The sequence below is a fragment of the Channa argus genome, chromosome 9 (assembly GCF_033026475.1).
Source record: "Channa argus isolate prfri chromosome 9, Channa argus male v1.0, whole genome shotgun sequence".
NCBI lineage: Eukaryota > Metazoa > Chordata > Actinopteri > Anabantiformes > Channidae > Channa > Channa argus.
The window spans coordinates 16,761,539-16,778,566 of NC_090205.1; the positions used below are offsets into that span (position 1 = coordinate 16,761,539).

The 17,028-nt window shown below is 40.2% G+C and overlaps 1 protein-coding gene across 5 annotated transcripts in view; it reads left to right on the forward strand.

The window, feature by feature from the left end:
- The first annotated feature begins 592 nt into the window (after window positions 1–592).
- Window positions 593–17,028, forward strand: part of igf2bp2a (insulin-like growth factor 2 mRNA binding protein 2a) — a 46,154-nt gene continuing 29,718 nt past the window's right edge. The window contains exons 1-2 of one of the 5 annotated variants that reach the window (XM_067516286.1): window positions 593–1,124; window positions 2,266–2,326. In XM_067516286.1, the coding sequence (XP_067372387.1) occupies window positions 950–1,124; window positions 2,266–2,326 (236 nt within the window). In that variant the 5' untranslated portion in view covers window positions 593–949. Of the gene's footprint in view, window positions 1,125–1,249; window positions 1,529–2,265; window positions 2,327–15,521; window positions 15,624–15,895; window positions 15,912–17,028 lie in introns of those variants that run through there. The other 4 variants (XM_067516287.1, XM_067516290.1, XM_067516288.1 and 1 more) reach the window with 4 other exon arrangements.

Below are 17,028 nucleotides of genomic sequence, written 5' to 3' on the forward strand. Positions count from 1 at the left end.
GTGGGGTCATCATGTTTAATAAAGCTGTGCACACTAAATGGGACATTATGGTCAGTCTGAGGGGGCCACCAGTAAAATGCAGAGCAGTGAGTGTCACTGTCATTTCAGCCCATGGATACAGTTTACAAGAATAGTTGTTTTAAGGTTTCACTTTCTGTATTAATTTAGCCCCCCCCACCCCACCCCCACCCCCCAATCCTTTTTTTAAATATATTTTTTGTTATCTAACTTTAGTCTAATATGACAATATAATAACTATTATCTAATTTGCGTTATTATAGGATAATATCTCAAGCAGGCGTCCATGGCGAGGTGTGGACCCCCTGCTTACACCACTCCATAAATCCATATTTCTGAGTCGCTCCTAAAAAAATAAAAGGCAAACTGAGAATGATCAGTGTCACTGATCGACAAGTCGACAAGTACAGTGACAACGACTTGATTTTCCACACAGTAGCCCTTTTTTTTACTCCCCCAGCCTAGAGGGACCCAAGGCACGGCCCTTATTATGATTTGATGAAATAACCCCTCTGCCTCCTTTAAGCCCATCCCTTTGCTGAATGTACCCAGTGACCATCACTTTCATACCCTACTACACTTTCTACGCTCGGAAAGCAGGAATGATCCCACATGCACCTTGAAACATTTTTGTTTGTGATTTTAAGGGAGATTTTATTTAGAGGCGGCGCTTGGCTCCAGAGTAGCGTCGTAACGACACTTTTTTCCCCAGTCCCTGTTAAAAGAGTTTGACCAGGGCCAGAGTTGGCGCTGGGGGGTCGCCTATAGTTTAGTAATTTCCTGGGGGGTGATTTCTGCATTTTTAAATCCCAGCTGATTTTTTTTCTAGTTTGTTTTTTTATGTTTATTATTATTTTTTTCTACTTGTCTGAATATCGCCACTCTCTCACTCTAAGACCTGATACCCCTTCGAGATTTTTCCTTTCAGATCATGAACAAACTATATGTTGGGAATTTAAGTCCTTCGGTCACTGTCGAGGACTTGAAGCAGCTCTTTGGGGAAAGGAAGCTGCCAGTGGCCGACCAGGTCTTACTGAAATCCGGCTATGCGTTTGTGGACTTCCCCGATCAGAACTCGGCCATAAAGGCTATAGAGACTCTTTCTGGTAAGTGTGGATTTGATAAGTGATGCTGCTGTAGTGACAGGAAAATTTCACAGCCAGTCAAAGTGCGAGATCAGATTAAAAAACACAACAGCTCGAGCTGTCCGAAATGCGAAATATTAATCATTGCTCGTGTTATTTTTCTTTGCCCGGGACACTGTTTTCGATCACATCCGTGTGCCATCAGAGTTTAGATGAACGCTCAGTCATGCACGCTCCAGCAAAAATTGGATAAATTATCGATCGCAGGACACACTCGGGGTTTTAGTAACCGTTTGCCTAAAGAAAACACGAGCCGTCGTAACGCTATTAAGGCGCACAATAACCCATATTTTGGAGATTCCGATAGTGTGGGGCGCTACTTTGCAATCACCCGCTGGAATGTATGGGATGGTCTGATGGTTCGGGTAGGCATAATTATTTTTCACTTATTTTTTATCTTGATTTTATTAAAGAGTGCCCAGCGACGCGAGCGCCGAAAACTTGTCAGAACCCTGTTCCTCTGATGTCTGGCTATGTTTTTACGAGGTGTCTTGGAGGTGGGTCATGGGGGTCCGGAGGAAAGAGCTAATAAACAGGTAGCTGAGGGGGACGAGGTGAGACGCTAATTCCGTGCTGCGCCAGGCCACTCATAATAGTAACGAAAACCTGCGTTCGAGCTTCGCCGAGGAGCGCTTCGGATTCACACGGGTCAGCAAGGAGAAGGAAGAAATACCCGCGGAGAGGCGAACGACTACAAGTCACTCTCCTTTTAAACCATGTCTTCTTTGATGTTGCATTCTTTACTGAGAGTTAAAAAAACCCTCATTGCACTGTGAGGGTTGTGGGAGTGGAAAGCATGGCTGCCCGTTTCCCCCATACTATATAAGATTATCATGCCTCATTTTGGCGCCGATTCCCTCTATTGTGAGTCACAACACGTCACATTAAGCCTGTTTTAATCTAAACATATAGGCTTTATACGCCGCTGTGCGCACTACGCGCCCGTGTATGCTACTTTTTTTATGGCTGCGCTGTTTGAATGGGGACGCACCTACTTGGTGAAGTGATTCAAAGTGTTGCTGTGTAGGCCTACCAGCTTTCATTGTTACTGTCACACACACACACACAGCTAATGTTACACTATCAATTTTCGTCCTTACAGGTAAAGTTGAATTACACGGAAAGGTGATAGAGGTAGACTACTCTGTTCCCAAAAAACTAAGGTAGGCCTACAATCTCACACTCACACTCACCACCACGCCAATACACACACTTACACACATTGTGCCATACGCCTATTCTATGCCCAATGGCAGACTGTGTGACCTGTAGGCTTCCGATGTGAAATATAGCAAGCGACCTTCCCTCTTTTTTTGCGCCTTTCTGTGTGTGTTATTTGTACCAGGCTGTTGTTGTTTTATTTGCTGACGATGGAAATGTGACTGCATGGTGATTGAACAAAAGAAAGAAAGCGACAAAGAAACAGTTTAGTCCCAACATCCGCAGAACACACGGTGGCTGCTGCCATATCGCGTGATCTGCATCAAGGCCTATCCTGGTGTAAAGAACGGACACACACACACACACACACACACACACACACAAACGTGGACACGTGGAAAAAACATCTTAATTGATTCTTACATAAATAAGCTCTCAGACAACGTACCTATAGACTGCCTTGTGTATGAATTGTTTCCCCTCTATACATTTTCCTATATGTAGGCGTTAATGTTGGGTTTCATTGCTACTGGCTGTAACACTGCAATGCACGACGAGTTGCATACCAATCAGTTAAGCCTCGACTCTGGTTACTATATGCATATATGTGTGTGTGCGTGTATCTTTGTGTGTGTGTGAGGGAGAGAGAGAGGAAAGAGTTGAGATATGGCAGGTATAGCTAATGTATAGGCCACTCCTCAACTCTACCACACCGCTGTCATGCATTGTAATTCTGTATCTGCTCGTTCACGCAATTTACAAACGCAAGAATTCCACAAGCTTTTAATTGCTCCGAAACAATCAATACAAGAAGTTGTTTTTTCCTGTGCTTAATGCGTAATAAAGTCACTCGTTTGTGGTAAATCTTGCAGCCTATACACTCCCAGCACGTATACACCCTCCACTTTACACGACAGTGCTTTTGGGTGTAGGGAAAGGCTACATTGCGTGACAAAAAGGTAAATATTCAAGCCCCTTGTGAAGGAACACGTGACCCCTACTTTTTGCGTTTCCAACATAGTCCTCCCCTCCCTCTTCAGTGCAGGCTACACTTTCCTGCATTACAGCTCTCGCTTTTTTTCTTTTTTCTTTTTCTTTGCAACACTGTGGAGAAAAATGTGTATGTTTAAAATGTCCAGTAAATGATCTGCTGTGTTATTTCCTCGCTTTATGGCTCGCTTTGAAAGCGTTTTGTAAGCTGGTAAACATGGTGTAAAAGCCTGCGCCACTCCCCACAGTTAATGTGCACGTAGGCCATGGCAATGTTGGAGAGCCTCATAATGGCTGCCATGATGGCCCTGCACACTGCACGGCTATAGGCGGAATCAGATGGAGCAAATGTACATACATGTGCCTGCATGTGTCCAATCGGCATGCGTGGAGCTGCTGGACCCGCGTGCATGTTGTGAACAGGCCTTTATGGCGAAATCCTCGCCATATCAATGAGGTGGACGTGTGCAGCGTATACCATGTACAGGTGTTCACTCCTAAACTGGGCGAAATCCTATATGGAAGTGGAACTCTGTTTTATTAGTTAAAATGGCTTTAAAGCGATAATGCTTTTCCACGCTGATGGTTTAATTCCGTGTTTATGCCTCCCAAGAGTTTGTGTGTGACTGTTTGGAGCTTATGTCTTTTTTGACCGAAATACCTACATTGTTTTAAAATGAAAATGCCTAAATGCAGATTTTTGTCCTCACATTAAATGTAATTATTATACGTGAGCCACCTAGGATATGCAAATACCTTTTCCAATAAGAAATAATTAATTGTTCTTGTGGTCCAAGAAATATTGAGAAATATAATTACATGTAATGATATCCCTTGCTCAGAATGCTCAAATTGTATTTGCTTTAAATTTTATTTCTAAAGTATGCATTTAAATGATTGTCACAAGCATACTTATGTAGTATTTGATTTTAATTATAAATGGTGTGGTGTTAAGCGGTGCATGAGCAGTGAACCAATGATCCAATGCTGTGTGTGAGCTCAGTCTCATCTTCAGGCCTGCTGGTTTTTCTTGGTTTTGTGAGGCTGCTGTAGTCTCAGCTGGTGTTTGCAGTATGTGGTGTTTGTTTATGTACAAAGTATTTTGTGTTGTGTTTTGTTCTGTAGTATCTTTAGTGTGCTAATAGGCATAGTAGGATAAACAATTAATTTATGTCTACTTTTAGGCACAAAAAAATTATTACATGATTATGAATCTTTGTTACAGCATTTTGTTCTCTAATCAACTTTTTCTGAAAAAACTGGGCCTTATTAATCTAATTTTGAATACTGGATAAAACACAAGTTTGAATAGTTATTTTAATGTCATATTTGTCACCTAAATATTATTTCACTATCCTATTTAACATTTTGATTCCAAAATCAAATTGTTTTCAATTGTGTTTAGAGGCACTTGTTTCAATGTAATTATACTTTACAATTTTAAAATAAATAAAGTAGCTTTTTGGTTTATCAAGTACAATCCAAAATAATTAGTTGTACAATATTATAAATCAAGTTTTAAAAATATAATGGGGTTATAGTGTTTTTTAATAAGGTTATTTATTAAAATTAATTGATTTGATTGCATTAATATTGTTGTAATGATGGTCATAACTTCATATGTTTTTTAGTGCTGAGACCTATCTTGTTAAAAATTTGTACTTAGTATTTTTGTGTTAGCAAAAATGTATTTAATAATAATGTATTTATAAGTATTTAGACTGTTATAACAGCACAAGCTTGATATGTAACTGAAGGTTTAAAATATAAGCTGTTTTATTATTTGTTGCTGAAATAATCAATATAGCATAGGTCTTGAAACAAGACAAAATCTAAATATATTTAAGAATGGTTATTATTATTATGATAATCATTAGTATTTTTTCATATTAGTTAAACTATATAATTTATTGTCTACCTTTGATTGGAAAAATGAACATGCATTTGAAAACATAGTTAAAGTTGCTTTTTTAAACTTGAAAAGTTATTCGGTTCTTAATTGCAGCTATTTTTCTCATCCACAATAAGTTTCCTTGTTAGACAAAGCTTGTGGTTGAGTCTGTGCACAGGCATCACACGAGGAAACAGGGTGTGACGTGGTGTTAATTCATATCGATACAGAAATAATATGCAGTGTTGCTTGACTATGAAATGATGAAGGTGAGGACAAAGCGCCCAACGTGAGCTCCTGCTGTGAACCTGATCAATATTCAGTTATCACTATTAAGCATGTGAAGACACAGTTGCTGTGGGGTAAACATAATTAAAGCTGTCCTCCCGCATACTACACACATTTGTTTACTTGTTTGTCTAGCTGTTGAGAGAACCAGACTTTTCTCTTCCTAATTATTTCTCTGCTGCATTAAACAGACATAGAGTGAAAATATGCTCAAACTGACTAGTGATGAACCTGGAATTGAGTGCCGTCCCTTGTTTTATGCCCCAGTATGCCATGTCACAATAAACAGAAGTTGAACAGTTTTGTGCAAAATATATGAAGCTAAGTTTGCAGCTCAATGTTGTTTGATAACACTAAATTGATTACAATACCTTTTTCTTACAAATGATACAAACTGAGACATGGGTGTAAACATCTGCATTGCACCACAGTGGTTTATGTGCACATGTGTGTTGGGTTTTCAGTGCACACTGTGTCAAAACAGCGCAATACGATAGCCATCAGTTGATCCACTCCGAATCCATTAATACTCCCCAGTTAAACCTTGGTGAAGGGAAGGCTCTCCAATTCAGGCTCTGGTTTTGTCTGGAGTGATAGTAGGAGGCATTGCACAGCTCCCTACGTAAAGCCACATTCGCTGCACCCACCTTCTGACTCCTCACGCCTCCCCTCACCTGTCTGCCCAAGGGGATCTGTTGTGTTTGATGAGGAGAACAGTGCCTGAGGTGCCAGCTTGGGCCATAAAAAGAATTATTAGTGTCCTTTTTAATGTATGGACAGTCTGCAATAGACCTGTGATTCATGGAAGTAGAAAAAGAGAGTATACTTCTCAATTCAGATCAATTTAGTGGCTGAGCAACATTGGTGTTAAATAATGCTTTCGAGGTGTGAAAAATAATGGCAAATCAGATATTTCGTCATTAGCACTTCCAGAAATAATGACTATTTGTCCATTATTAGCTAAAGGCTTTTATTTCAAATGTGTTGAAGCCAGTGCATTTAAATTCTCCAACGCTGCTAAATTTAAAGAGCAAGTATTAACTTTTTTTATGCAAGCGGAGTAGTGTATTCTTTTCCTGAAGTGATAACAGACTTGCTAGTGCAACAGAGTACATAGCTTAGGGGAGCAGCGAGATTAGATGTGAGAGAATTGTGGATTCACTCTGTGTCTATCAGACCTGTGGGATCATTGTTTAATCTTGCTGAGAGTTGAAATCTCCTGTTTTTTAACAGATTCTTGCGTGTACATCACAGCAGCAACTGCAGAGATTCACTTCTCGTTAAGCTGTCATTCACATTGCACTTCAACCTGTTCCATCGGTAATAATGTATGGCAGCAATACGCTTATACAACTGAGATTTTAAGTAGGCAGCTAGAAGACCTGTAGGATCAACAGTGAGGAGGTGAGGAAGGTGTGGTCAGGATGTAAGGGGACTCTAACTGGACGTACCAAGTCTCCCATTTTTCCTGATCATACTAAGGCAGTGAGTAATTCAAAATCAGCCCATGACAAATGACTATAAGAAACACCATTTATGCAATAGGAGATTCTTCTTCTGTCGGGGTTTTTCTCTGCACCCGCAACATTATATATCACATCTCACAAATTCCTATCATTGGATGATGAGAGTAATGGACAGGCAGCCTGTGGCAGAAGTAAAATAAATGCTCATTGATTTGATATGAGTAAAATAAATTCTCCTTGAACAGAAACATTAAACTTTCTGCAGGAGTATTTGTCATTGTTGATATACTTATTAGCTTGCTGAGGTCAGCTCTGTTTGTAGCAAATAAAAGAACATGTTTTGTTCCCACGTTGTCTGCTCTTAATTTATGAGAAAAACAATGTCTTGGTCATGTTAAATTCTGTTATATTTGGTGCGAACTGTATGCGACAGGTACATTTTATTTTGTATTAGTTTATTCTCCTGTACACCTGTTTTCTGAGCTATGCATTGGACAACACCTATAGTTAAAAATGTTACCATCATCTGAACCCTTTAGAGGAAGAGGGACACTGGTTTGAGCAGAGGTTTGAGGAACCTATTTTGCTAAGCAGGGTTTGGTGAATTGCTGGAATCTTAAATGTGCTGTGTGCGAATATTTAATCAAACTATAAATCATGATTATGAGTAGTGGAGTTTGTACCCAAGTTCTTTTTTGGGGGAGGAAGTAATTCGATGATGTAACAGCTGCTTTGTCTCTTCTTCCTTTTCTATGTGCCTTTGTTGCTCAGTCTGCTTTTCCTATGTGTGCGTGCAGGACGTGGGTGTGGGGCTCATGCACATGTAAATATGTTCACACACAACTTGAGGATGACGCTGGAGAGACAGAAAAGCTGTGGTGAATCCCCAGCTGAACGCTACATGCCGGATGTAAAGTTTAGTGTTTCTCACCCCTCAGTGTGCCAGTGCTGCGAATGGGCACCCAAGGGTGTGGTCTCTTTAAAACGGTGGGCAGCTGAGGCGCACAGCAGGTGGCATTACTCACACAGACCGATCCTGTCCTTGTCCCATATCAACACCATATAACTCTGCCACCCCTGTGCAACATTAGAGGTCTGATGGGTCTTAAACAGGTGAAATGAATATGGCGAAAAATTCTAACGAGCCAATCAGAGTGCAAGGGGGCTGTGGGGCTGTAATGCTTAGCCACAGCCAATCCTTCTGGAGTGGGTCTTCTGTTGGAGCTTTTCCCCTCAGACATTTCTTAGTTTCTTATGTTGCTTTTGAAAAAGCAGGGGCAGGGACAGAGAGGTGGCCATGGGTGACACTGGGCCCACCCTGATCTCTGATAAACCTTCATATATTGGTTTTACACACACTTGTCCCATATAACCGCGGGCATGTTTTTTGATATATGTGTGACGTCAGCTCTTTGTGTAGCAGCAAGCATCCAAAGATGCAGTGTTCTGACATTTACAGCATCTTGATGTTGGAGCAAATATGCCTGTCCATGTGTGTCTGCAGGTCACGTCGTATTCAGTTCCAACTGTTCCAGGTTAGGTTTTCTAGATTGCCATGGGAACCAGTTTTGAGTGTTTTGCTTAGTTATAGGAGTAGAGCTCAAATGATAAAGGCTTTTAGAAAACAAACCCTCCAGTGTACAGAACATTATGCAAGCTGCAAACAAAGTTCAGTTTGTAGAAAGCAACATTGTAAGATTGGCTGCACACGTAAACATAATATCCTTTGATATCATTGTCAGAATCCTATAATTACAGCCTCAACTTTTGTTACAAACTGCTTTCGAATGGAGGTTTATGTTATTTTCACCTATTTCTTGTGTGTGGTGAATGTCTGACTGTTATAGTTGCAAGCCCCACAATGCAGTCTAACCATGCTTTGGTGCTTCACGCTATGGGCCATGCAGTAGTCAAAGAGCTGATTTTATATGACAGTGAATACATAGCCTAGTAAGGTGTCTCAATAAAAATGCCTTTGTAAAGCCATTGCTTGAATGAAACATTCAAGTGCTCATTTTCTTTCCACAAGGGCGGCAGGGAAAACTGCTGAGTGGGCTGTCCATCTATGTCACACTCGTAGCCCTTTTGTGACTTTCTTTATTCATAAACCCACTTGGAACCGTCATTTCCATCCTTTTCCATATGTATGAAACGGACGTCAGGACCCCCACTACACAACAGAACAAGTCATCTACAGTAGGGCTGCACACAGCTGAGCCTCTGACACAACCTGGAACACAATCTGACCATTGTGTTTCCTCTGTTTCTCCTCGTCTCTAAAAGAAGAGGAAGACATGGAGACAACTTCCGAGTCAAAGACATGTGCATGTCCCGCTTGCATTCTTATGGTTTCCTACTTCTGCTCCTTTGTGGGGAGAAATAAGCTCTGCTGATAGAGGGCAGCATTTCTTTTCCCTCTCACAGAGACTCCCTTGCAGGATGTGAGAGGCTGCACAGAGCTTGAAGGGCTTACCCCTCTGTCGGCAGACTGAGATGGTTTTGGTGAGAAACAGAACCATTTCTAGATGCAGGTGTGAGTGATGTGTATTTCCACATGGCTTTATTTTATCTTACCATTTCTTATCATCTGAACTCATTCTCTCACTGGGTTTGTATTGTGACTTATAGTACATCTAACCTCTTGATTGGTAGTGTGTGTTCTAACTTAAATATAGTATCTCAGTCCACAGTTTAAAAAATAAATTGATTTAACTGGGGTTAGGGTTAAGCAGCAGTTTTCCACTCACAGTACTTGTTGGCCAGTGGCTGGGTCTGTCAATGCGGACATATAAGCACTCAGTGGGTATGGATTTCTACAATTACAACAATTAATTTATGTTAAAGCAGAGAAATGTGCATTTGCCTTATTCCTCATCCCACCGTTCTTTATGTTTAGTAAGTATACTAATTCCACCTAAGACAATATTCCTGGGAGAAAGTAGCCTTCCGTGTTCAGACTGGACAGGTAGCATTCACAGTGAACTCCATCCTCACTTGAAAAGCAAATACCTTGCCTCCTTTTTTTGCTGTTAGGTGTCAGGTGTGCCATAGTAAACCACTGTAGTGCTATTGATCATTGCTAAAGTTTGTTTTTATGGTTTATGCATTTTGGAGCCCTGACAGAAAGATTTAATAATTACTCTAAAATAGAACTGGCCAGATGTAACAATAAATTCCAAACATGTGGAGGGTCTTATAAAACTGCCCTGTGGGTCTGATCTGGAATGTTGTTTTGGAGCCCTGATTTACAGCATGTGCCTGATAAGTTACTTAGAGAACTAGTTCATGATGGGAAATATGCATGTTTGCTATCTTTGCTATGTAAGTTAGATAAGAATATCAATATCACTGTCCATTAAATTAGCATAAATATTGGAAACAGGTCATCTGGCTTTATCCAAAGGTAACAAAATTGCCTACCAGCACCTTTTAAAGCTCATAAATTGACAAATGATTTGCACCAAGAAATAGACCTATGTCCAACAAGCTGTTTTTGTCAGGATTTAACAAGCAAGCCATAACATGTTTAACAGTGATAAGAATGTACTCTCAGGCTGTTACTGTACTTTTGTCCAAAGTCAAGCCAGCTGTTTCCCACTTCTCACTGCCTTTATGCTAAGCAGAGTAATAGCTAGTAGTTTGTTACTGTACAGGTTTGACAGTGGTATTAATTATCGCATCAAAGTAGATGTGACAAAAAAAAAAGCCTTTTCATAACTAACATATTATTATTGTTATTATTATTATTATTATTATTATTATTATTATTATTATTATTATTATTATTATTATTTTGTTCCTTCTTGTTAAGTAAGAAAATCAACAACACTCTGAGATTAGTTTTTGATGCTTTTTAAAATTACAAACTAAATAATATTCCATTAGTCCACAAGATTATTTTATGAGCCCAGAGATGAGTCGGTTAATGTGGGCCAGGCAGGTGCTGGAGAGTAAGACGGCTCTATCTGCCTCGCTTTGCAAATTGACCCAGCACACCAGTACCCAGTCCATCGCATTGTGAGAGATAAAACATGTATGTGACAGAGACGCTGTATGACAGCGATGTAAGGAAGGAGAAGAAAAGAGAGATTGAGGGGGGGGGCCTCTGTTGGTATCCTTTTGATTTTTATCACACAGAATAGTTTTACACTGCCACTCAGGGCTGCTTACATAAAGTCATGACCAGAATGTCAAAGAACTATTAGTAAATAGTTGTGTAATTGTGAAGTGTTCAATTAGTCTGTACTCTGGATTTCCTGTGGATTCAGGAACTGCTGGAGTAGCACTGGTCTACTGTATGTGAGTCGTGCTATGTTTGTCCTGAGGTCATTTTTAAATTGATTCTATTTAAGGGTACAACACCACATATATAAAAGATGTAAACATACATGCAAGCTGCCAGGGCACAAGCCAGGTGATTGATTAAGTGCATGCATTGTGGTGCAGCACCTCTGTCTTTGTATGCAAACAACAATATTACACTGACTGATGAATTGCCCATCCCTGTCAGGTGAAATGAAGCACACATTGACACAAATCCAATTAAAATGGAAGAGAGCACCCTTAGCAGATAACATGATCTTGTACAAAAAGACCTAAAGGCACAAACATGGGCATCTTCAGCTCACCGGGTTAGTAAATATTTGATGCTGAGGCAGCCATGCATGTGTTCTTGTCAGAGGGTTGCAAAAGTTAATGGGGTCTCTGCCCGTTAAGCATAGCAAGCCATCACCACATCAGCACACTCATTCTGTGTAGGTATAAGTGATTTTACTGTTCTTTAATGGTGAAGTCCACGAGATGCAGCTGGAGTCCACTGCCTTCCTTCAGTGACAGTCACACTTTCTTTCCTCTGCAGCGTTTGGTGGCTTACTTCCCTTCCTCCCTTCCATCCTCCTCCCATGTGCATGTTTCATGTCATGTGCACCACCTAGATTGCGTGCATTGTCTCTCGCTGGCTCCCTACAGCTGACAATGTCACTGCTCATGTCACTGGTTCCCTGGCACAGCATGGCAGTGCAGAATAGAGCTGGCTATGTGTTAGCATGAGCGGGTGTACATAGCTTACAGCTGTATGTTGTGTACTGTAAGCTGAATGTGAGCTGCCCTATCAGATAATGTAACAGAGACAGGCAGTTTATTCTTAGTAAAATAGTGGCTACCGCCATTTGAATTCTTTGACAACAGTATCCATCTGTGAGTGCATGTGTCCATGTCAGTGCATGTGTGTGTGTACGGTGCGTCTGTGGCCCTGCCATTCCCCAAGCGGAAGGCAGCAGTTCATTTTAGAGATAGTTGCTAAGATGATTTTGTTTTAAGTGGGGAGTGACTCCTGACAGCCAAGTTTCCGGTCACTTGACATTGAGGGAGAACAAGATAGAGAGAAATAGAATGACACGTTTCAAAGGCTAGTTTAATGTCAAAGAGACAGCTTTGTGGATGTGGAGCCACTGAAGATGATACATCAAATATGCGGCACTTTAAAAAGTCTAATTAAATAGTGTTTGGTCTTCGTTTTCTCACATGTAAGAGTTGGACTCTTAGCTGTAACGTTGCTTCCTCCCCATCAACACGTATCATTTAAAATGGTGCATCACGGAGGGAATTCACAACTCAGTTCTACACACACAGCACACATATGTAAACACACACACACACACACACACAAACAGATGGCCTCTGACTTGATGAGACGTCAGTGCAAATAACAGAAAGACCACCATGCAGAATACAACTCTAATTTGCCTTCCATAATCTTGTCCATCTTTGTCTTATCTTTTTAAAATGCAGTCCACCAGGACAGATCATAACGTTTTCCACGATGAGTTCTGCTTATGATAAAAGATAATATCCCGGTATTGTGTTTGTGACATGCTCAGATCTGCCAGGCCTTCACACTGACTCGGTGCAGAGCAGTTGTTGTGGACATGTCAAAGAATGAGAAGGCCGGGTTTCAAGATCGGCCCTTATTACTAATAACCCCCTTAACTTAGGCAGGTTGTTTGTTAAAGTGGGGAACCAGCTTGGTGTGTTTTCTGCCAGGAATGATGAAAGCAGTCTGCCTAAATGCTTGCAGATTTGTTTTGGTGTTTCTGTGTGGAGGAGAGTCGTAAGTCTGAGTGGGGCTGGAAATACTTGTTAAATTAGTGGACTGCACCCTTGAAAATCATGTCCTGGAAATCAGAGACCTTCTCTTATTCTTATTAATCTTTTGATACCGAACCTCAGGTGGTTGTGAGCAAAGCCTACATTCGAAGGGTATTTTTTTAACTTCTGTTTGTCCTTCAACCAGAATTACAAAATAGTTTTAAAGTTCAGATTTTGGTGGATTCTGGTGTTCAGGTTTTGCTTTCACATAAAATCAAACCTGGATGACAAACAATAAACAAACAAAGCATTTCGGTTGCTGCAGCTTTTGCGAGTTGAAGAATTGCTGGGGCTTGGCAGAGGTTTGGGCTCTACTGACTGCCCTCTAGTCACATATATAAGAGGCACCAACAACAAACCTTTTCCTCAAGCTTTTCTACAATCACCAATAATTCTTTTTTGCCTTTTCTGTCTCACTTTAAATGCTGCCCACACAACAGCCCTTTCCACCCGCTCCCCTATGCTGTTGAGTTCAGGCTCCTAACTTGAGATATTGATGTGCACTGAGGATAGTTACTCAAGTATTTATCGCATATTGATCAGGGCTGACACCCCTCTGAGTATCTCCAATAACTGAATTAGTGTGCTTATTCCAGTCCCACATTGCATATGCGTGTCTTCCAAAATTCATCTAGCACCCCCCTTATTGAAACACCCTTTGTAATAGCTCAGGACCCCAACCATCTCGAGTTCAGTTGCTCAAAAGCCCCCTTTCTCATTTGACAGAGTAGGTCAGGATTTGCAACCATTTTAGCCACAGGATTAAAGTCTGACAGGGATAATGCCACTTCAGCCACTTGTGAGTCATGTGACACTAGATGATCTAAGGTTTTGGGAGGAGCACTATAATGTAATTAATGTATTGGAGGCTCTTATCCATTTGACTCCACCCATTGTAGAGCTGAACTCCCATAACTGTTAAAAAGTCTTCTTTTATAGCAGAAAGTGAGGAAAACAGAGATGGCGGTTTGTTGTTTTCTACCCTCACTTTTTGCCCTTGTACGTTCAACTTCTGCAGAAAGTCAATATAATCTATTCTGCTTAGAACAGGCTATAGATGTAATTCTGACCTTAAACCATTTTGTACTGTCCCCCACAACCTGCACCAAGTCTGTCCTATATAGATAATCCCACTGCCTTGTTAATCTCTTGATGGTTAATTGACTTTACTACAGTTTATTTACTTTACTACACTTCACTAACCTGTCTAAATGTGCTGCTAGTCTGCAATTCATTTAATCTTTTTTATCTGTTTTTATCTCTCCCTTCTTTTTTTTTGTCACTTGTGTGACTATAAAGAGACTTTTATTTTTTGGTAATGTTTAAATGGAGTCTTGAAAAGTGCCCAAGTGCTATCAAAAGGATATACTGATAAATAAATAACTAAAATGATAACTCTGGGATAATCTTTTACATTAATTATTGTGCAACATCAGGTATTGACATGCCGAGGAATTAAAATATAACAGTGTTTTTATCATCCGTTTATTAGTCTTTAATGACCATAACATCATGCAAAAACAATAAATCTTTAAACTTAGGAGCCGAGCCCAAGCAAATGTTTTACTTAAACATTTAAGTGGTTTTACTTACACCAATCAAAACCACAAAATAGTTAGCAATAAATGTTTGGTTAATTTCTTTAATCTCTAAAATAATGTAAAATAACAATGAACACTTTTTTATAATAATTGGAATATTTAATATTGCAAAATATAGTTTTAACTATTTTCATGTGTGGAAAGTCAGACAAGAGTTATTATTTGTATTTATTTTCTGAACTCCTAATCACATTGACAAAAAAAATATTACTCTTTTAAGAAAGACATGATAAGAAGGAAGCATTTAAAAAGGATTTTAACAAAAATGCAGGCAACATAAACAGGCTGAGACAACGGTCAATAACTAAAAAAACAAATTTTTCTAAAGTATCTATAATGCAGTTGAAATCAAACACATTCATTTTATAGAACCTCTAAAGTTCAGTTGTGACTGACAATGTCTTTATTTTAGTTCATTGATTTGAGATACTTTGATTCGCAGTAAATGCACAGCTTTAATTAAACTTATACTAAACCACAGGCGTGTATCAGGCCGTGTCTCCCAGCCTGGCACTGGTTCTCAACCCTGTGTTCGAGAAACAGAGTGTGTGTTTCACTGTTTCTAAAAGCTTTGTTCCGCCGCTGTTTGGAGAGCGAGGACTCGTCACTGACGGCAGCTGTGACTGGCAGGGGTGTTTTGAAATATGCTGCTTATTGACCAGGCTTGTTTCTCTTTGTCCGAGGATGAATCTTCACTCACCTCCTGCTAGTTTATGAACATGTTTTACTCTCTAGTAGGAACTTCCCCGCAGACAGGGGGAGGGGAAAGGGAAGAGGTAGTGCGTTGGTGTGTGTGTGAGTGTGTGAACAAGTAAAGCTCGCTCCCTAGAGGGAGCTGGAGGAAGAAGTGAGACGGATAGAGAGGGGGACGTTGAGAGACGGACAGCAGACGAGCGGGAGACATGCAGAGAGCAAAGTAGGCAGGAAAACAGTTTTACGGCTTGCGTAATGTTGAGTGATGTGCGTGCAGTATTGATCCAGGTTAACCCTGCCAGGACCTACACCAATGGCAGGCGGGCTGAGCCTTCCAGCTACAATGTAATACCTTATGGTTGGCAGATTAAAGGATGAGACCTAAGGAACCTAAGGAGACCTAAGCTGCACAATTCAACATATAGCAACACGAGGAGCAGCCAACAGCGGACCACACTGCACCACCACAGTTTGAGCTGGTATCCACCTGTCAGTAGCTCTTAGCGCTGAGGTGTGTGTGTGTGAGAGAGAAACAGAGAAAAAGATACAAAACAAGTATCCATGTGTGGATGTAGAGAGGAGACACAGCAGTTGGCTTTACATTAGTGCTTCTGTAGATGTGTGTGAGTGCGTGTCAGTTGTGTCCCTGTAGGCTCGCTGTGTGCCTGTCAGTGACAGTGCTGACTATGTGCTTTGTGAGGGGGACTCAGAGGAGTCCTCAGTTAGTGAAGTAGCAGCATTGAGCAGGCAGGAGTTTGATGTGTGCAGGACAGGACAGGGCAGTGTGGCACATGACTCTGCAAGTCCTTTTGAATCATCTTTCTGTTTATTATTAATGTTTTTCTTTTTCCTTTAGTCTGACGTTCATGGCACACTGTTAAAGGAAGTGGTTTTGCACCAAAATGTAAAATGAGAAAGCTGTAATTCAACTGAGTGAATACTTGCTGTATTTTACAAGATTAAAAGCAATTACTTTTGCACAGGATTGTACATGTATCATGTGCTTCATTTTATTTAGTCTATTTAGGGTTTCAGCAGTTGGATAAATACTGTATCTGTTTGATGGCTGTTGGCAGGTTTTGCCAGTGTGTGTGTTTGTGTGTGTGTGTGGGTGTGTTTTAAAGGACTCTTCTCCATTCAAAAATGTGTTGCTTTTAATTGTTGTTGTTTGCATGATTAATGAAATTAAAAGTAGCTTAGATGTGTGGATCTAAATATTTTAGTGCTCTCTATAAAGTAGCTGACATCCAGTGTCTAGTAGTTAAAGTTCTGAAATAAAAACATAATATTCCCTGAATCATTTTTTTTCAGAGGGAGTAGGTGTTAGTTAACGAAGTTTTTTCAAGTAAACAAATCATTGGGTCAAAGTAGAATATTGTAGTGTAAAATGTTAGATAAGGATCTTTACATTTTTGTTTATCTTACTTTGATTGAAATCTCTATTTAAACATATGTTTTGCTGTCAGTAAGCGGACCATATGCTTGTCATCAGAAGGCATCTTGCGTCTGTTTGTAGATGTTTTAGTGACATTTAATCTTGAGATTTTCTTTCTCTTATGTCTAATTGTTGTTATAGACAAAAGTATATTCCTATTGTCTCTGTTTACACTTCTGGCTTGTTACCATTC